The 20,136-nt window shown below is 52.8% G+C and overlaps 7 protein-coding genes across 7 annotated transcripts; 3 read left to right on the forward strand and 4 right to left on the reverse strand.

Annotated features, from left to right (window-relative positions):
- Positions 1 to 2,968: 2,968 nt before the first annotated feature.
- CC84DRAFT_1086625 (uncharacterized protein) lies at positions 2,969 to 3,316 on the forward strand (the record flags this gene model as incomplete). The annotated part of the gene is made up of 1 exon (XM_018174168.1): positions 2,969 to 3,316. A coding segment is annotated over one exon (348 nt), but the record flags the coding sequence as incomplete, so codon positions are not given.
- Positions 3,317 to 4,208: 892 nt separating this feature from the next.
- Positions 4,209 to 4,614, forward strand: CC84DRAFT_1214914 (uncharacterized protein; the record flags this gene model as incomplete). The annotated part of the gene is made up of 2 exons (XM_018182684.1): positions 4,209 to 4,264; positions 4,317 to 4,614. 2 exons carry the CDS (start codon positions 4,209 to 4,211, stop codon positions 4,612 to 4,614), a joined length of 354 nt encoding a protein of 117 aa, XP_018038780.1.
- A 1,907-nt stretch (positions 4,615 to 6,521) lies between these two features.
- On the forward strand, positions 6,522 to 7,718 carry CC84DRAFT_1086136 (uncharacterized protein; the record flags this gene model as incomplete). The annotated part of the gene is made up of 4 exons (XM_018174143.1): positions 6,522 to 6,598; positions 6,649 to 6,715; positions 6,762 to 6,848; positions 6,900 to 7,718. 4 exons carry the CDS (start codon positions 6,522 to 6,524, stop codon positions 7,716 to 7,718), a joined length of 1,050 nt encoding a protein of 349 aa, XP_018038781.1.
- Positions 7,719 to 8,499: 781 nt separating this feature from the next.
- Positions 8,500 to 8,740, reverse strand: CC84DRAFT_1162372 (uncharacterized protein). The gene has a single exon (XM_018177975.1). It carries the CDS (start codon positions 8,722 to 8,724, stop codon positions 8,527 to 8,529), a length of 198 nt encoding a protein of 65 aa, XP_018038782.1. The 5' UTR covers positions 8,725 to 8,740; the 3' UTR covers positions 8,500 to 8,526.
- Positions 8,741 to 9,674: 934 nt separating this feature from the next.
- On the reverse strand, positions 9,675 to 16,714 carry CC84DRAFT_1085164 (Not1-domain-containing protein; the record flags this gene model as incomplete). Its single annotated transcript, XM_018174089.1, has 4 exons — positions 9,675 to 9,737; positions 9,793 to 15,704; positions 15,753 to 16,077; positions 16,130 to 16,714. The coding sequence occupies 4 exons, from the start codon at positions 16,712 to 16,714 to the stop codon at positions 9,675 to 9,677; spliced, it is 6,885 nt and encodes a 2,294-aa protein (XP_018038783.1).
- Positions 16,715 to 17,251: 537 nt separating this feature from the next.
- Positions 17,252 to 18,734, reverse strand: CC84DRAFT_1257281 (uncharacterized protein; the record flags this gene model as incomplete). Its single annotated transcript, XM_018184719.1, has 3 exons — positions 17,252 to 17,932; positions 18,015 to 18,326; positions 18,510 to 18,734. 3 exons carry the CDS (start codon positions 18,732 to 18,734, stop codon positions 17,429 to 17,431), a joined length of 1,041 nt encoding a protein of 346 aa, XP_018038784.1. The 3' UTR covers positions 17,252 to 17,428.
- Positions 18,735 to 19,340: 606 nt separating this feature from the next.
- CC84DRAFT_576746 (uncharacterized protein) lies at positions 19,341 to 20,051 on the reverse strand. Its single transcript, XM_018186735.1, has 2 exons — positions 19,841 to 20,051; positions 19,341 to 19,760 (listed from the first exon to the last, which is right to left on the reverse strand). The coding sequence occupies exons 1-2, from the start codon at positions 19,919 to 19,921 to the stop codon at positions 19,422 to 19,424; spliced, it is 420 nt and encodes a 139-aa protein (XP_018038785.1). The 5' UTR covers positions 19,922 to 20,051; the 3' UTR covers positions 19,341 to 19,421.
- Positions 20,052 to 20,136: the final 85 nt, after the last annotated feature.

Below are 20,136 nucleotides of genomic sequence, written 5' to 3' on the forward strand. Positions count from 1 at the left end.
TTATATTGATTCAGACAGTGGCTGCATGTTCACAAAGTACAGATGCTCAACACACAACATATTTGCACTCCATACCCCAGTCGAGCATCAACAGAGAATTACCCAAGTAAGCTCAGAATTCCTTCTCCGGTGCCTCAGATACCGGCGCTGACTTCCTCGTTCACTGGAGTCATACTCCCGCGGGCGTTGTACGAGAACACACCGATAGTCTCATTTTGGCCATCGACAACCTCGGTCAGAGAACAAACAGCGTCTGGTGTCTTCCGCGTCTTGCAAGCTCGCAATCTCGCAATCCGATCCCCAGGTCGGCGAGGGCCGCGCACGTCATGAGATCTGGATGGTAGAAGCTGATCTGCGCCTTCAGGATCTGCAGTACAGACGGTATCGCCACTGAAGTTGCTGCTGCAGTTGTTCGACGTATCGTGCTCGAGTTTGGACGCCGCCCAGGTACTGTAGCCGATCTCTATGTGGACATTCGGGTTCTGAGCCGGAAGTCCAAGACATTGATAGCTTGTGTCAATTCAGTATACTCCGTTCAGAAGAAGCGATAAATACGAGAAACTTCTGTCCATTAGCGAAGCAACCGTCGTACATACGAATAGGGTGGAAAGAGGTGGCTTGCCGTAGCAGGCTTCATCTTGGACTGGCGATCCGGGGATGTTTTCTTTTACTTTCGGTCTATGACTCTTTTTTTTTTTTTTTTTTTTTTTTGGTTTTAGACTGAATGGCGTGTATCGAGTGTAGAAAAAAGCCTTTGATTCCATACGCTGAGGAAGCATGTTAGAAACATGATCAAGCCGCCCCGTATTCTCGAACCTCGTACAATGGCATTGTATTGCTCAAGAACCGTTATTTTCACCGCCGAACGCCGTCGATGTGTCATGGCTTGTCACCATCTCATACTTCAGCTGGAGTCTTGCTCGAGTACGGCGACTTTCTCCACGTGGCTGCCTGAGACTTGCGACATGGGCGCTGCTACAGGAATAATGTACAGGGATCGTAGGAACAGATAATCGTTCTGGAGGCTTTGCGCACGAGCTAGGCTGCAGCGCGGTGGTAATGATTTGGCTAGACGATTAAAAGAGCACTCATTCCGTCCTTACTGCTAGCTTGATCTGAAGAGGAGTGTAAGAGCTGTCTACGACTTAAAAGCACTGGGGCAAACTCGAAAAAGAAACATCCGGAGGTGCTGGTCCGCATCACTTTTAGTACGATATCCTTGTTCGTTTGGCGTAAATCAAGTGAGGATACCGGTTCAGCTCGTGATGACGGACTAGTACTCGAACTTCTGCCACGGTCAATATCAGCAACGTTCACTAAGTTACCGGCACTGTCCCTTCCGTTGCAGGCCTAGATTTTCGATCATCGTGATGCGATATTCAATCTCACTGATAACAGCGTATGGAATCTGCGGCGCGGAGAAGCACTCATCCGCCCCTGGTCCAGCCAGCCACAACTATGCATGATCGCTCGTCTGAGGCGGTATGAATACATTATTTCAGGCGATTATATTGTTGTGTATGGATGTGACATTGTGGCGCGGTGGACAACTTGCCTGTGCTGCGTTTGCTAATGCTTGTAGCCTGACAAAGTCAGTCCGGCCACCGCGCTTGATGACGATCGAATGGATCAGTCTAGAACCAGTTGGCGGTCTGAAGATTACTCTTGTCTCGGAACCATATGAAGGCCTTGTATTACATCTATCTAGTCTACGGGTATAATCAGGCGTATACTGCGGTGATGCGCAGCATGGTGAGGGCACCTGTCGAGACATCTCTGTCCTGCTCAGCGATCTTCATCATACCAACCTGTTTCACCGACACGCTACACACACAGTTAACATGCAATTCGATAGAGAGTTTTCTTCGTGGTCGAGCGCGCCAAAAGCACAGCATCTTGTCTGCGCCTGCGCTATTTGCAAGTACTATATAAGACTCTAAAACGGAGTGACAAACACATACGACCATAGGACACTGAGAACTAGGCTTCCCGTCCGCTCAGCCATATATAAGCAGTGTACCGGCGGATTAGTAGTCGAGTTCGTGAGAATCGGCGAATCCCCGCTGTTGTATGTTTTTGCCAGCGTTGATTTTTAGGCAGTGGGGCAGTGGTGGAGCTGGTGGAGCAGCGCGGAATGAGCGCCGCGACGTAACGGTGGAGGAGCCCTAGGACTAATAAATACAACAGAGAAGGGCTGGAAGTGATGCGCGGGTTCTGCTTTTGATAGGGTAGATGATGAGGAACATGTTTTGTGCCTGTTTGCGTACGTTGGAGGCATCTGGGTCTCCTCTCTTATTCCAGTCGGGACAAAAATCGTGACGAAAGCAGCAGAGCTGATCGATCGGAACGAGGATCTGCGTGCATCTTGCGGAGCTTCTTGAGTCGACCATGTGAGTTGAAATAATTTGCCTGAACGCTGAGCCTAGAGCAAATGCCTCAAAGAATCGAAGCATTGCTCTACGCAACCAAAAACAAAGAGGATATCCACAACAAGCTACTCGCCGGTGTTTTGGTTGCATAACTAATGACTCCTATCTGAAGCATACAATCTGACACAAGTTACAGACCCGATGAGGATGCACCTACAGATTCAGTATGCTGTTCTGCAAGGACAAGGAGGCATATTATTCAAGACAATCTTTGCACGCCCGCCAATTCACAATTTTACAAAAGCTATCTATACTCAGACCTCGATCATTCAAAAGATGAGATACGAGTCTTGCGACTGTCCCCAGTTCAAAAGGCAAGAACTCTGAATGCAAGTCTTGTGGTCATCAGTCTAAACTCTTTAGAAGCCCACGAGGATAACGATTTCATCGCTATCTCCTACTCAGCAGGAAGCTACGAAGAGAAAGAAGTACTGTATGTCAATGGAACTCGTTTCAATGCCTTCGCCAACCTTGCTCGTGCTCTACGCCAAGTCGCTAAAGCAGCACATAAGGCGGAACTACAACATATTCCTTAATTCATATGGTCGGACCTAATTTGCATGAACCAAACAGACCAACATGAGAGATCTTATCAAGCGGGCTTCATGCGCGATATATATCAGTCTGCAAAGGTGGTCCTGGCTTGTTTAGGAGAGGATCCTAGCAATGGCCGATGCATAAGAATCGCCGAACGCTTGGAGCTCTGGTCCGCCCTTTCCGTTGAGCCAGACGATATGAAGGTGCTCATCGAAGGTTTAATCTCAGCAGATTTTCGCGATGAGCAACTCCAACTTGACTGGAGCGCTCTCCATGATCTGCTGGATTGTCAATGGTGGCAAAGAGGCTGGGTCACCAGGATGTTGTCGTCGCGCGTCAGGTTTATCTGATATTCTGTGAGTGTATCATTGGCTGGAACATTCTCTCAAAAGCAGTGCAAAGTGTTGTGCAGTTGGAGCAAGCTCTCTTCAGGCAGTCTTTGGATGACAACATGAACATTTGCCAAGACGAGCTGCACAGACGTGTCCTCTCAGGACTCACCAGCAGATTTGCCGAGTTCATGGTCGATGGTCGAAAAGACTGGGCACGTATGGGAAAGAAGAATCTGGTTGGGCTACTTGCGCAAGCTCAAGTTTGCAAAGTCTCGGACCCCAGAGATCGAAACTTCGCCCTCTTGGGACTTGCAGATCCTGGCTATGAGATCGCTGCCGACTATACAATCCTCCCGGAGCGGCGTGCTCCTTAGCCTGTGAGTGCATCATACAGTACGAAGGGGTATTCAACATACTCACCTGTTGCAAAACGAACTCCGCAACGATGGTGCACTTACCTTCCTGGACAGCAGATTGGTCGCAACCCGATATGTTATCATTCGACGTCATCTATGACCCAGTGGACGACATTCCTCCGTTCCGGGCTACTAAAGCACTTTCATCGTCCACCGTGTTTCTCGCCAATAGTACGCATATGAACGGTTTACTGAGGGTACAGTCCGCAATCCAACGGCAATTTTCAAAGCCTCGAAGACTGGAAACGGATAGTAGCGTCAAAGGATGATGAGTTCAGTTCAAGATATATGGATAACTAAACGAAAACCTTTGCGAAACCTTCATCAGTGTCATTCTGCCAGGAGGAAGATTATATTCATGAAGGAAGTGATTTTCGCCCCGGGCTATCACACATAACCAATGATACCAAGTAGTTGGGCCGTATCATTCGATCTCCTGCTGGTTACGCAGGGGTAAGTAAAGGAGAGGCTGATGCATGGCATATAGACCGAATATGCGTGATACTAGGAGCCGCGAGTTCTCCAAGGTCATCGCGCTCATTCACTGGGTGTCAGTAGTGCCTCTCAAAGGTCCTATATCTAGGGTACTAAGGCGGCATCAGGATCAGTACCAACGCCTACAAGCTTGTGTTCTGGATGACCGCCTTCCCCAAGCTCAACTCATCCTTCGTCGCAAATGTGCGCGAGGAGCTCCAGTCATCTGTCCGCGGAGATGGTGCCCTGATCATCCCATCTCTCCAGACCCAGACCACGTACTTGACTGCACTTCTCCAAGAGTCGATGCGTGTCTTTAACTCTTCGTCATCGGCTCGTTTTTTGACAACAGATACGCAAATCGGACCCATTCACGCTCAAAGCAGGCCGTCGACTCCTTATCCCATTCAGACAGCTGCATCTTAACAGATCAGTATTTAGTGATAACGTAGCAGAAGTTCACATCAATCACTTCGCTGATAACAAGAAGTTTTCCTCGCATCCGAGTTATAGGCCATTTGGCGGTGGCGTGATGTATTGCCGGGGGTCGGTTCCAACCGAAGCAGAAGATCTTTATGGCGCTGGCTTATCTTATTTGTCGTTATGACGTTCAACTCATGCCAGGCAATGAGCAGAATTTCCAGAAGATGGATGAATTGAAGCCTGGCATTGCGATCATCGAGCTGATTGAAGGAGATGATTTGATTGTTCGGGTCACTCGAAAACAGTAGTCGGACAGCGTCTAGGCAATCGAGGAGGATTTAATCAATATTCTGACGCGTACAAGGAAGAGTCTCTGCTAAGACATCGTGGCCGCAGTAAGACACGTCTGAAATGTCATTCTGTCCAAGAGCGCGTGGCAATTCAGACTTAACACAACGGACTGGCGGATGCTCTCACCCGTAAAAGAAGGACGCTCCTATCCGGGAGCGATAATCGTGAGAGGGACCTCCTCGGAACTTTATCTCCTGAACGTGTCTTCCGATGCGTGAATCGTTCTCATGCGAAGACATAGCTCAATCCCCATCTCCGATAGCAACCGTGTTGTTGTGCGCACGCATTTCCTCACCGCCATGGCCTAAGAACGATAGGCGGCAGAGATCTTGGAACGCGATGTATTTGTCGAGAGGGATCAAAGGCTAGGCCAGAAGGCGTTAGTTAGCTAGCGCTTTCACCTGACAACGACGTCTCCGAGGGACATTGACATAAAAACAAACGCTAATGCGCACGGTCACGATGTTGTACTCCTTTTCTCGGCTAGGCATCGACAAGCTTACGCGCTTGGTCGTTGTCGCAAACTGTTATCATCCGCAAGTTACGTGCCAAACATCACAGGCAGCCTCTCGAAACGTTTGACGTGTTGATCCAACGGCTCTCTAGACAAATCCTGCAAGTACAGGGGCGCACATCCCATCTGCCGACAGGACGGGCTTGCCGATTCGCTATCTCGCCTGGCTTGCAGATCGCGACCTCCAGGTCCTGGGATAAGCGGCTACGAGAACGGCGCACTTTCTGACACTCGCTTGAAACCCATTATCCCCAATTTGCGATTGAAATTTCCCACTGGATGCACATGGATCGTACATCGCTCTACCTTCAATATCAGCCTGTGCTCGCAATATTCGTGATAACGCATGATACACCAGAAGAGCAGCGGAAGAAAAGATCCATGACAGAGATCCAGCAAAGGGCAAGCATTGCAATTATGAAGCCGACAGAAGGTGCTCATTGGTCGGGCGACGGTACGGGGATTTTCGCTTGCAAATCGTTGGCCGCTCAGGGCGCAGGGCGGGTATAATGGGTGGCCGTGGCAAAACTTTGTGCAGCACAGCCCGTTAGTCGCGCACGAGCAATGTCCGGGTGCAAGGTTGCTCAATGCGCGTCCTTCAGCCTGGAAGCGAGCGACGTGAGGATGCGGGGAGGACACTCATGGGACCTGTCCTTTAACTCTCGGCGTGAGTCTCGAACGGACACACAGCTCTGGCCAACGGTTGGCGACGACTTTCCGTTTCATTGATCGACTCTGTGACACGCCTTTGGCACGTTGCTGATCCTGTGTGAAGTCTGAAAACACTCATAACACACGCGGAGGATACTGACTCAAGGTCTTGCGGATGAGCTCCGGCCTAGCAGCGGATCTTTGCTTGCGTCGGATACCCTGGGGACACGCGCAATCTTGAGCTAGGGTCGGCGGGCTGGCTGCTCTATATGTGGCCCAGGCTAACCATCTGGACCCATTCAGTTCTCCTGCAACGACACCGAACCTCCGCTCATACAACTTGTTCCCATGAACGGGACCGCCCACCGTTTCGCAGCGCCGTAATCGACCCGTCATGGCGGCATATGGAACGCTCGCAATTGTGGTCGCTTTCACGCTCTCCAGCCTCTCCACCGTTGTGGTAGCTCTGAGGTAGGAAGCACTGCTCCAGTATTTGTAGCGCAGGACCCTGACGAGACCAGATTCTATGCTCGCTACTATCTCGTTGGAAAACTCGGCCCTGCCGACTGGGTTATGCTTGCTGCGCTGGTCAGTCTGGTGTTGTAGCATGATGTCAATGGTGCTAATTCCGTAGATCGCGACTTGGGGAACGCCTGTCCTGAACTACTACCAGGTACAGTACACGGACTACAGTACCACCATCGACTCGAAAGGCAATCTAGTACGCAACTCTTTCTGCACAAATATACCGGTGGCACACTAACGCGTTCAGATTGTGGATGAATTCAAGCGCATCGCAAGCGGCGGCCTCCTCACCATGTGGATTTTCCGCCTCAACTATATCATCAACCACCTGCTGATCAAGACCTCCATCCTGCTCTTCTACAGCTACGTCGTATCTGCGTCCCGGGCGTACTACTGGACCGTTCGCATCATGCTTGGCTTCAACATCATGTCTTGCCTCGCTATGGCCCTCGTTAGCGTCTTCATTTGCAATCCTCCGCAGCTCTCGTGGGACGGCGACGTCTTCTACAAAGAGTTCTTCGGCATCTTTCCCACGCAATGTATCAACCCATCGCCTCTGTGGCTGACCCAGGCTTCGTACAACCTTGCTACTGACGCAATCCTCTGGCTGCTCCCAGTTCCATTCTTCCTGAATTTGCGCGCCATGCCCGTTCGAAAACGCGTAGAACTTGTCGCCATCTTCAGCATCGGTATCGTCGCCATATCCGCCTCGGCAGTCCGCCTGTCAGTCACCATCCGCTGGCTATCCGGGTTCGACGAGCTAGGGTTGCTGTTTACAAGTATCCTCGTTTGGTCTCAGGTCGAACAGCACTCGGGTATCATTGCAGCTTCACTGCCGTTCCTGCGCCCGATATTTCGGAAACTAGTCAAGAAGATGATTCCCAGAAGCCCGAGCCCAGAGTTCAAGCTTGTTCCGAACATCAGTCCTCAAGGCCCGCCGATGCCACCCCGCCCTCCGATTATTCCGAGTCCTGTAGCTACCTTTGGTAGCGATGAATCTTTTCGACCGCCTCCGACACCGTTGTCGCCTATTAAGCCGGAGATGGAGATGTTTCATACGGTGTGAGGAGTGAAGAAGATGACGTATCAACGCTTCAAAAGCCTATTAAAGGAAAATACGAACATGCAAGGAATGCGACGCCTCGTTAGTATCTCCGACACTGCGACAGAAATCCATTCTGATCCCATGGAAACCGATGATTTGTTTCGTACATGCGGCGACTTCTTAACGGCTGGGCCGCGTGAAACCGCAGCTCAGTAATGGTCATACGACGAACAACGCAATAATACGACTACAAAGGATACAACATCCCTTACGGAGGGCATTCCATTGAGAATTTACGCCAGCAACGAGTCTCCTGAGGACGCCATGTGCCTCCAGCGTAACTCAAGGAGCAGCCGGACCGAGAACACGCAGTCTCCCGCACATTGATTCCGTTACGACGTAATGCGACCACGAAAATACCTATCTAGGGACAGTGCGAGGTTCTAGAAGTGAGGATGCAAGAGCAGACGCGGCAGAAATATGGGTTCGGACGGGGAAGAGATGGGTGGCATACGAAATCGATAGAAGACGCATTGGGACAACCAAATAACCAAATTACATCAACGTACACATCACGAGGCCAAACCACACCTCCACCACCTTCGTGCCTACCTCACGCCTCTCCCCTCAGCCCATCTCTCTGCAACCTGCTCACTGTACCAAATCTTACCACTCCCCTACTATACCTATATCGCGACCGCGTGCGCGCTGCACCCCGCAAACACAAACGCAACCTTTCCCCGGCTTACAACCCAGATCCATCCAGCGCCCGGTTCCGCGCATGGCTTGCTGCAGTGCTATAGGCCTCCCCATGTGCGATATAAGTCTCTTATGCGTTCAGTCCCCAGCTGACATGCTCGCTAAACCGGATTCGGCGCGGGGTAGCGAGAGGGGAGGGATGCCGGGGATAGGGTTGAATACAAAAGCAGACAATCACCGCCATTTTCAGCCACGTAAGTACAGTCCAGAACGCGGACGCCAGACAAGCAGATGTGTGCCTGCGCGCGCCAGGGGAAAAGCACGGCATCGGAATCCGAGCCCCTTCGCGCAGTCAACATTTGCGATTACCAGTCTGTTCTTGTCGAATCTGAAGGAGGAAATCCGCACACCCACCACTGCTTGCACTCTATGCGTCACTACAACGGGCGCATTGTACGCGACGCTTTCATGTGCTATCCCGATGCTATCCCGTATCCCATATCCCAGCCTCCAAATTCGATACTTCTCCATCCTACTCAGCTCGGCGCCCAGCAAACATCACGCCCGTGCTCCGAGCCCAGCCCCATATGTTTACCCGCTCCCCCGTCCCGTCAACCAGTTCGCGCACCACGTGTACGCGTCGGAAGCTTAGATGCCGGATCTGCCTAGGCAAAGCGAACAGAACGAGTAACGCACGTGGAAGCAACGACAACAACACAATAAATGAGATTGAGTCAGTCAGTCATTCTCGACGTGAACTATCCTACAGTATATGCATCCGTGCTTGTCTGGTCCAGCCCACCCACACAGAGTCAGACCCAGCCACACCACGCACCCATCCACGCCACTCTACATCCCACCGTAAGACTCGAAATGCTATTCTACACGAAAATCGCAAAACTCGCAAATCCCCTATCCCGCCAGACACTCCACCCCTGTGCACGCTCGTGATGTATAAATGAAAAACTTGCACCCAAAAGAAAAACCTGAACAGAGAGAAGCAGAGCCGTACAACGCCGTGCTTTTTCTCTTGTCCTCATTCATTTGACTCGCACCAGACATGCGACCCTGACCCTCGCAAAAACACAAAAGCAATCGATTCCAGGTGCAGCAGACGCACCGGAAGGCACGTTCTACTTCGCAATGCAATAACTGAAAACCCGTGACCCCGTACGCACGCAAATGCAGTGAGTAGACATTACTGGTCGTTGTATAGTTCTTGACCATATACATGTATCCTGGGACGCAGGAGGGTGATATGTGCCGCCGCTATGGCGTCTAGGCAATCGGTCGGGGACTTTGCTGCGCATTCGTAAAAAGCGCGCTGAAGATGCGCTCAACCTGACGAGGTTGTTAGACTTGTGACGTCGAGCAGATCGAGAAGCAGGGAACGTACCTCTGGCGCAGCCTTCACGAACGGCAGATCCCAGAAACCGTAAGTGCGGTTCTTCAGAATCTCAAGGAGCGTGATGATAAGACCCCATGGATGCGGACGATGCACCAATAGGCGCTCCATGAAGACGCGTGTGATCGTGTGCTTGACGTCTTCATTGTCTTGGGAGCCGAAAAGGTGAAGAAGCGCGCAGCTGAAATACTGCGTATGGGAGTTTGGCCAACGAAGCTGGTTGGCAATAGCGCTGATGAAATGGAACTTGGCCTCCGGACGCAAGTCCCGGGCAAGCCTCTCAATCAGTTTGGCTGCGGGGGCAGTACCGTCGAAGATGGGGCCCTTTGCGCCTTGCATCGCCAGCGCGCTAGTTCCAATGTAGAGAGTGATGGCGTGGATCAAAGCAGGATCAGCTGTTGTTACGTCTGCCTCAAAGCCAGCAGGCTTCGGCTCGTCATAGTAAACGGCATTGCAAAGCTGTTCGACATCTTGAGCTCGTGGCTCAGAGGCTCGCAGAATGCCATCAATAAGATCCTTGACGCCGCCCTGACGAAGCATCTGGTCGAGATCGGCGCGGATGGTGGGCGCCTGGCGGCTGTCGTCTAGGCGATCCACCTTCACGCCCGTAGTAAAGGGATCGGGCATCTCGAGGATGTTCGAGGGGTAGGCACTGACGATCAAGTTGCGCAGTTGCGTGCAATGCATCGGGATGCTATTGCAGAAGCGGAAGTGGTTCTCCGCCAGGAACTCGGGATAGTCGTGGTGAATGACGAGCAGAACGCGCAGTACGCCGCGGTAGAAGGTTTGCGCCATGATAGTCTCACCGGCAGGTCTAATTAGCTCACCCGTGAAGACCAGGAGAGTCTCCATAAGCTGTGCAAACACGTCCCAACCTTGGCTATGGCTGTCGTCCAATAAGGCGGGAACGAAGATCCGATGCGATACCAGAGTCAACCACGAGAACGCAAATCGCGGGAAATGCGTGGGCTGAAGGATGAGGAACGCCTTCGCGACAGCGAGGAAGATCTCGCTCTTGAATCCGGCGAAGACGTCTTCTTTGGCGGCCTCGTTGAGTTCGAACAGAATCGAGGAAAACAAGCGGAAGAAAACTTTCTGGCAGAACAGTTCGCTGTCTCCGCGTGCCCCTAGATTGTCTCCACGTCCAAGATACCTGTTAAGGACAAGAATTACGACCAGCAGAATCTGGTCGAGGTACTTCGCCTTGCTTTCCTTGACGGCTCCCTCTTGTTCGCCTTGGTATACGATGAGATCCACAATGAGCTTAGCAAGCGCATCGACCTTAACCGTGGCAATGTCAGGGTTGCCACTGCCGTACGGCAGAGACTGTTCCAGCCCGTACGCAGCAACGGAAGCATCGATACAAGTGCGGAAAAATTCGATCGATTCCCGGGGACTCTTGATAACCTGTGATACGTGCAACTGGTAAATGAATGCAGCGATGGACTTATTTGGTGTGTCGGGATGCTGTAGGTGGACCCATTCATCAAACACATACTCCAGTTGATCCTTTTGGCCGGTTGAAGGTGGTGTGAGCTCTTGATCTGCAGTATCAATTCGCAATTTGTTGAGCAAGTTTTTCCCAATCTCCAAGCTCGGATCTTCGGCGAGCCAGTTGGTAAGAGCGTCGATCGAGAGAGCGAAATCGGCGCGAAGGGCACTGGGATGCTCGTTGAGCAAGATCTCATCCATAAGTATAGAGAGCATCTCTAGGGCAGCCACGCGGCGATCTTGAATGGCCTTGGCGAGTATTGTGTTCAGCCGATGCATGTCCATCAGACCTACATCCATCAGAGCAACCATGACGGTGGCGTTAAAGATGCGGTCATCGTCATTGAGAGTCGCAAGCCACATGAGCACTTGCCTAGAAGTTGATACCGACATCTCGCAGAGGCCGCCCATGAGATGCGCCAAGGTCTCGATCTCCAAGCGGCTGAGACTGTCAGAGAACAGGTGATTCGTGACTTGACCAGCGATACGGAAAGCCCAGGCCTCCTTGTTAGGACCGGCAAAAGAGATGCTCGACACGAGCTGTTCAAAAGTATGATGAATTGGGCTCGTTGGCTGCAGGTCGCTGATGCGCTCTTCTGGGGCCTCTTTAACAAGGCGCATCATCTCGCCGAGCAGGTCCTCGACACCACGCCATCCACGTTCCAGTCCTGCGGGTTCCATGTAACCGTTGATTTGTTGCGGCGCAGGCACATGGGCAGCCTGAAGGCTTTGCAGTCGGGGCTGTTGAGCTGCCTGACGAGGTTCGGCCGGAGCAGCAGCGGGAGTGGGCAGATTCGGTACAGTGGCGAATTGATCTTGGAGTACGTCGGGTAGTTGTCTTCCACTGTCCTGCGATACGTTGTTGGCGTGGGGTGCATTGCGAGACTGCCTCCCGAATTCCTCGTAGATGGCCAGTTGCTCTCGGTTGAGACCTCCAGTGGTCTGCTTGTAAGGCTCGGGGATATAAAAGGCCCAAGGGCTAATGGCAGCGTCCTTGAACGGCTCGTTTGTGCGTTGCTGGCGGTAGTCTTGGCGGGCCTGGATTGCCTCTTGTATCTGCTGGTCAATTTCTGTTCGCGAAGATACCTCGGCCGCTTGTTCCACAGTGTTGCAAACGAGGTCCAGATTGTCATTCACAAACATGACCACGTGCCCTTCTGGTATGGCTTGCTCAGGTAAGTCGCGTGCCATAACACGGATATTGTTCTGGATGCTCATGCGCAGAGGTTCCTTGCAAGTGACAAGAGCTAGAGCGCCGGACAGCGACTTGACGACTGTGTAAGCTGCATTGCGCAACTTTTCCTCGTCGGGTTCCAAAGCGAAGTCCTTGCTGACAAGCTGAGACGTTGATATTGCTGCAATGGTGACAGATCGTTCAACAACAGGTGCGATGATCTCTTGGATTGCCTGCTGCACAGCAGTCTCAAAGATTTTCTTAATGGTGCTGTGCGGCACAACATTTGTGCTTGAGGGAGGATGTTGAAGCTGCGGACGGAAGTCTGGTAGAGCGGCCGTAATGGCAGCAGAAGAAAATCGTTCGCTGGGACCACGGGCCCGTTGAAGACTCATCAGGCCTAGGTCACCGAATGGCTCCAAGCCATCGGGCGGTGGCATTTGACCGATGAATTCTTCTTCAATCTGTGGCCTCATGCGGATGCAAGTCGATGCCTCAATGTCTTTGGGATCGATGTTTAGTCCTTTGCAGAGAACTTCGATCTCGAATTTTTGGTTAAGTTTAAGCTCAGCATGCTCATACAGCTCTTTGAGCACACTCAGAATCTCCATCAGCCATGGGTTCGGAGGTTGGAAGATGACGGACTTGGCTGCTTGCGCAAGGACTTTGCATGTGAACGGGATCACCAATAGCAGACGATCCGTGGCGTAACCTTCAATGAGCAGATCCTTGAAGGAGATGTTGCGGAACTTGATCGGCTGATTCCGCGCGATGGTGAGAGACCCAAGCCAGCCGCCGAGGTTCTTCAGATGCCCGCGCTCCGTTGAACCCAAGGTTCCTTCGCTGTTGAGCATGGCGACCACGACGACGTACGTTTCTCGTAGCACTTCAGCCCAGAGGATCTTGTTGTCGAAAAGGTCCAGCATGTCGAGGTAGAGCTGCTGGAAGTTGGGCTGCATCTTGGCACGTTCTTCCACGAGGTAGTTGGCGAACCACTGGTGATGTCTATCCTCCACAGCACCAGTGAGATCTCTAATCTTGTCTTGTAGGTTGCGTTCGGACACGTTGTTGAGTACAAACAGGACGCGGTCTTGAACTTCCTCGTCGGGGTCTTCGTACAGATCCGGCCGGAGCGGAGGGTCTACGTGAAGGCAAGTGAAGTTGGGAACAGCAGGCTCGGCCTGGAGCTGTTCGCCTGCGTGATTGCCATTCGTTAAGCCAACGGCATTCTGGTTGTCACCATTTACCTCGCCCATCTGTGAGCGTACCACCTCCTCGGCTTTGGTGTATATTTCCGTACCCTGGAGACCTGGGATGTTGAGCAGTTCTTCACAATAGGTCGGCCACTCGTGAAGTCGAGGAGAATAATGGATCAGTGCTTGGAGACCAAACTTGTACATGGAATCGTCCGGGCGATAGTCTTGAACGGCTTCGAGCACCATGGACAGGCCCACCCTAAGAGCCAGTCGCGAGAGCAAATTGTAGTTGATTATCCCACCAAAGAGGACTGCGGTCGTTGCCAATGCCTCCAGGGGGTATTCACCGAAGCAGTTGTATTCGTCGAAGAGCCCATGAATCATGCAAGCAAAAAGATCTTGCTCGGCCGGATCCCGAGATTCCTTGTACTTCTTCAAAACGGTAATGATCTCCCTAACATCACTCTCGCTGCTGTACATATTCTTGAAATGTTCTTGCATCTTTTTGTCGGCCTCCTCTGGAAGCGCGTTCCCATTCTGTCCATTGGCATCGATGATGTCGTCCACGCCCTCGCCGTAGTTGATCAGGCGTGGGTACGCCTGGATGCATCCTCGCTGGAGAGTCATCAGGTCTTCATCCGCGAGATTACAGTCGGCCAGGAACCAAAGAATGGGATAGACGGTCTTGACTGGAAGAGGCAGACTGTTTGACATATGTCCATCGTCCCGCGAACGCTGCATCTCCTCATTTGCTCGGGCGTTGAGAAAATTTTGCAAGATCTGGCGGAACAGAACACCTGCTTGATCGTAGGTCTGCTGTAGCCAAGGCTCGATTTGAAACAAGCCCTGCGCATGTGCTTGTGCTGCCAAGTCCAAGCTTATGTCCGTGTTGCTGCGAATCAGTGCCTCCAGCCACCCGTTCTGTTGTGCGTGCTGTAAGATGACGTTGAGAGACATGTTTTCGCTGTTATAAGCGTCGTTGAAACGCCCGATCAGCCATTGCGGATCTTGCTGCCAGAGCCCGTAGATGACGAACTCGTGCTTGGGTAGTTTCCTCCAAAAGTACGGTTCGAAGAGCTGCTTCAGCGCTTGCTCTTGTAATGCGCCCCAAGGCTTGGGAACAGCAGCAGCGGCAACAAGGAACTCAGCCGTATGCGGGTTGATCACAGCGTCCGGGATGCCCAGGACTTGTGCGTCGGCATAGGACTCTGCCGAGCGGAAGATCATCCCGAATAGAGCTCGAGTAGCATCGAGCGAGACGTATGGATGCTTGACCGCTTGCTCCGCAATCGCTTTGACTTCAGGGGACCCATTCTCGAAAGTGGCTAGGGAATAAGACTCTCGCAGTCGCGGAATCTGAGCAACGTCGAGCTCTTCGGGGGTGCATTCGAGGAACCGGGAGAGGAAGCTCAGCTGCGTAAGTTCGTTCTGCCAGGCACCGCCCCACATCAATTGGATATCGAAAGCTTCGGACTCTTGTGCGACAGGCAAGAGAGCATGGAAGATGGTCAAGAATTGCGCTTTCGACACGCGCAGGTTCTCGCGATCGAACGCGTGTACAACCTCCTGCCACTCTATGCGCTGACCCGTTCGATGTTCCCGCAAGGCAGCTACAAAGTTCTTTGCATTGTAGCCTGAAGATACAGCCAGGAAAACCAGCACGTTTGCGACCTGTTGATAGCTGATGTCTCGTGTTTCGGCGGAGGCAAGCGTTTCTTTGCACGCTTCGACCGACTCGGTGCCGCGGGGGCCGGCGCGTTGAATCAGCTTGACGAGCGGATTTTGTGAGGCATTGGACAATTCGACCAGCTGCAGCGCGGCCTCGACCTCAACGGGCATCGCGCTGTGTAGGTTCTGGTATCTGTATGTCAGGGCCGCGGTCAGCTTGACCACGCTCTCTTCATTCCAGTCAGACGGCGGATCTTGGAGAATGCGGTCAACCAGCGCGGCGAGATAGGTGGGTGAGTCTGGCAGTTGCGTGGGGTCGGGTCGCGCGATGGCCATAAGAAGGTCGTCGGTTATGGCGCCAAGAATAGCGTCCGCTATGTACAGTCAGCATTGTTGCGCGCGTTTTAAGCTTGAGCACCAACCTCTTGACTTCAGCTCTGCGTTACTGCCTAGCTTACACGCCGCAGCGAGCATGGCTTGGGAGAACACATCAAGCTGGAAGTGAGATATGAATGCAGTTAGATCGAATTCGCGGAAGAGGTCGCCTTCGGGCGAGTTGAGCGACTCGGCAATCTTGAGAGCCTGTTCAGGGTCCGTCCGCAGCTTCTGCATCTCCGTGACCAGTATCTGGTAGTTGCCGTTGGGGTCTGCGCTGCGGCCGCCCGTTGAGAAAATGTGCGCGGCATTGTTCTGCAACAGGCGGCGGAAGTACTTCGTAAATACCTCCATGCCGTTCGAATCAATCAGCTGAGCGAGTCAGCATGGCCGCAAAGAGTGTGGAGGAGCTCAGGATACGTACCTTCCGGATCTGCTCCGCCTGCGTCTCCCACTTTGCGCGGTCCTTATCGTCCTTCACAGGCCCAAACTGGCTGAGCAACAGGAACACCTGGGCAATGACAATGCGTGAGAGGTTCTGATTATGCGCCGATGCGCTGGCGGGATTGGCCGACGTGCTGGGTGAACCCACTGTGCTTGACGTGGACAGCGAGGGCGAGGCGCGTACAAGTCTGGACACTGAGGCCCCTCCGCCGCTGCTCGACGCACCACCTGCTGCGGCGGCGGAGGCCAGTTGCGAAGGCTGCTGTGAAGTTATGGTCCTCGACCGGGAGGACAGCAGCTGGCCGACGGGGGGCTGCTGTCCCGCGTGCGAGGGCGAGAAAGGCGCCGAGGTCGACGATGCGGCCGACAACTTGCGGCTTCCGACGTGACGCGCCGTGGACGGAGGCAGCGAAGGGAAACTTGACGTAGCTGGCGAGAAGCCCGGCCGCGAGCCGCTGGGGGAAGGCGTGTTGCGCTGTTCGTTGGTGATATTCGTGGAGATGGGGGTCAGACGTGTGCTCTGAAGGTGTCTCGGAGGGCCCCAGGGTGGTTGCTGGCTGCTCATCTAGGCGTTCCCATGAGCAGCGCGTGCGCAGGGAGATGGGCCGAGTATGGGGGTTGGGATGGGGATGTAGGAGGATATATTGGGTCGTCGCGAATGTCCCGCTCCCACCACCAAAGCGATTCGCGACCGAATGCTTGGCATGCCCCAGCCCGCAATGGGCGGCTACTACTGCTGACTCGCCCGCTACCCAAGTTCAGGGGGCAAGCAGAATGCCCTCGCACGGTGGTTTCCGCTTCTACGTCGTGATTCTGACAATGAGTGCAGCCATGTCGCCCTACATCATCGGTGAGCACATGGGATGCAGTGCATTGTGCCTCTTTGGCGGTAGCGACTGCTCCGAAGCGCGCCTGCTCCCAACGAACAGCCCGGCCTACAGATGAAACTGTGAGTATGTCTGCACTTTTATGACTTCAATTCATCACGGTTGTATCTAGATTATATGCGCTCCACTCCCTTACGCCAGATGGACGGGTGGCCAATGCCGGGGAAAACACTGCTTGGAAGCATCCTTCAACCCGAGAAATCCAACACCCGTCTAATAATTGAGAAAATCGACTCGCAACCCCATAGATGATTCCAAAAAAATAATCGAAGAAAACCATACCGACCATACTATAAAATCAATAGACCAGAAATCAAAACCCTCCTTCAAAGCGACGCATCTTACAGTCTTGCTCTCTTACGTACCCACCCCGCAGCATCCCTTCCAGCCTCTCAACAATCGCCTGAGCTGTGGAAGTGCTTCATATCCGGCCATTGCGAATCGAACAAGTCCTGGAAGCATTTGTGACTATGATGCGCATGCTTACAGTCTTGATACAAACCCTCGGCCTCGCCAGGGAAAAAGCATTCCGTTAACTTCCGTAGTTTCGACATTCTGTGGATTTCCTCCTTGCAGTCTTGCTTGTCACGACCATGCTTGCAGACAGCGCCGCATGCGCACTGGTTGTGTACGGAGGTGCTGGGGTCACAGAGGTACTTGCAATTGACCTGGGTGGTCTTGCGTGCTTGGAGGCGGTGCAGTGTGGCGTTGGTGGCAGCAGCAGATTGCTCGACGGCACGCTTCTTATCACCATAGTCGTTGTTGTCCACGGGGCAAGGGGCTCGACCCATGTGGCAATCTTTCCACGTCTTGAGCAGGCCGGGGATCGATAGCCAGTTAGGACCGAAGTACGCAGTGAGGTAGGCATTCATCTGATCATCATTCATATACTCGCACTGCAACTGTTAGCGTATATCATCCAGTCACATCAAGCTGCACCGAGAGCGATGAGATGGTGACTGAAGATAGAACACTCACCTCATCGTCCTCCTCGCCATCGCAAACGGTTCGGCACGCCTCGATGTCTGCCGGGCGCCGGTACCTGTACCCATACTCGCAGATCTCCCTACAGTTGACGCAGTGGCTGTCCTTGATATCTCCAGGCTCGTCGAAGATATCCCAGCGGCGGTCAAGGTGGTGGCGCTTCGAGTCCGCGAAGAGGGAGCGGTCGAGGTGCTCGAGAAGGTAGTCCTTGATACCGTGCCTGCTGAGGGTGTTGATGTGGTCGGCGTCGTCGGGGAACAGAGCCAGCGCAAGGTTTTTGCGCTGCTTCTTGTTGAGGTGCTCAGACTGGAAGTGTCAGATCTGTCTTGGGTGAAACGTTGTCCTGGTGTAGGGAAGAAGGAATAGGCCAAGAAGATGGTGACGATAAAATAGAGTGTAGGGGAAGCCGGAACAGGGAAAGCGGTGACAACAGTAACGAATTGGGAGGGATGAAAAGGGGAGAGGAATCGAGTCCTGGATCATGCATACCTCGTCATTCTTGTTGCCTTGGCACACAGTGTTGCAAGCATTACCCTCTTCCCACCTGGGGCTGGCGCACAGAAGCTTGCAATTGATTATGATGGAGGACCTTGCCTCTAAGCTCCTCCTGATGAAGGGGAACGCGAGTGACCCTGTGTTGTTGGTGGGAGCAGCATCGACAGCAGGAATAAGGGCGGCAGCAGCAGCCCCTATAGCGACAAGCTTGATCAGCATGGTGAACGGTGCTCAATTTGACAAGTGACGTGAAGAGTGATGGTGAAAATGGAACGGGATGAAGGTGAAAATAAGACAAGGCGAAAGGAACCAGGGATATATAGGGAAGATTCGAGTACAATTCTGGTTGAAAGTGTGGAGATACTATTCTGCGTTCTTCATCCTCATAGGCCACTATGAGATGGTTGTCGATAGGAACAATTTCTCCGTTTTGCTAAAGAGCGCGCTTCATTATAGCCCCCCGACATGATATCAAGTAGATTTTGTTCTTGTGGGTTGTTGCTGCACCGCGGTCTCAACTGCTCCTCATCTTAAGATTAGCGTGGGATCCACATAGGCTGCTGTGGAAACGCGGCGCACTACATCGGTCTGGTTGAGAAGTTCGGAAGCCTCCCGGTGAGATTTGAACCGAGCATCGAGGCGGATGCGAGCTGCTGATAAGTTCAAAGCATCCCAATACGAAGAGTGTCCCCGCCGAACTGCCCATCTCTCCAACATGTCTTGAGTTCATCCAGGACGGTGACATTCTAGCGGGAAACTGGTCTGTGGATGCGGCGTATCGGTCTCTCAGCGAAGCAGTGTACAGGATAGTCTTGGAGATGCGGCAGTGGTAGTGGCCGGAATCTAAAGTCGCGCCTCAACGCATGGGGAATTCCAATAGAATGTAGCTTCGCAAGAATGCCTCGATTAATCAAGCAGACTACTCGTAAGGCGAGGACGTGCTGCGGCAGTGATATTTAGTGTTTGAGTGGTTCTTCGTGGAGGTGCGAGGCTATGTGGCTCGGTCGGTGCTACTGTTGATCTCAAATCAACGGCCACGGACATGCTCATTATCTGCTGTGGCCTTTTCTTTGCCAGCGCCATTTGGTGATGGGGCAGATGGTTATTGGAAAACGGACACTGCCTAGTGCGAAAGACATGGTCTCTGGTTCGCTGGCGCCGTTCCGGGAAAGGACTCCGAAAGAGCGAGCGTGAACGGCTTGGCTTGGGCACGTGATGCTGCGCGAGCATAGGAACACAGCAGCTCTGTCTTTCTCAATCTCACAGGACAAAAGGGCGACCTAAACAAGCATATGCAGCCTTTATCGCCTGAAGAATACACAAACATGGCAGAGTGTTCTGAGGCAGCGCGGCGGAGAAAAGCCTGAGCTTCGAGCGAACATAGAAAGCACAAGGAAGTGGCTCATTCAGTGACGGCCCTTCGACAATTACTCCCGCGGGTTTCAAGCATTGCTAGAGGGTGCATTCTGTAGGCTGCCAGTGCACAGGATGCAGATGATGACGATGGCGGTGTTCAATTCCTGGCAGCTGGCGGTTAATCGCTAGCGACGCGTGTTGTCCCTCGCAACGGCGGCGATCCCGCGTCGTAAACACGGCCCTCCACAGCCCCATCCCGAATCCC

Source organism: Paraphaeosphaeria sporulosa, assembly GCF_001642045.1.
Source record: "Paraphaeosphaeria sporulosa strain AP3s5-JAC2a unplaced genomic scaffold CC84scaffold_3, whole genome shotgun sequence".
Lineage (NCBI taxonomy): Eukaryota > Fungi > Ascomycota > Dothideomycetes > Pleosporales > Didymosphaeriaceae > Paraphaeosphaeria > Paraphaeosphaeria sporulosa.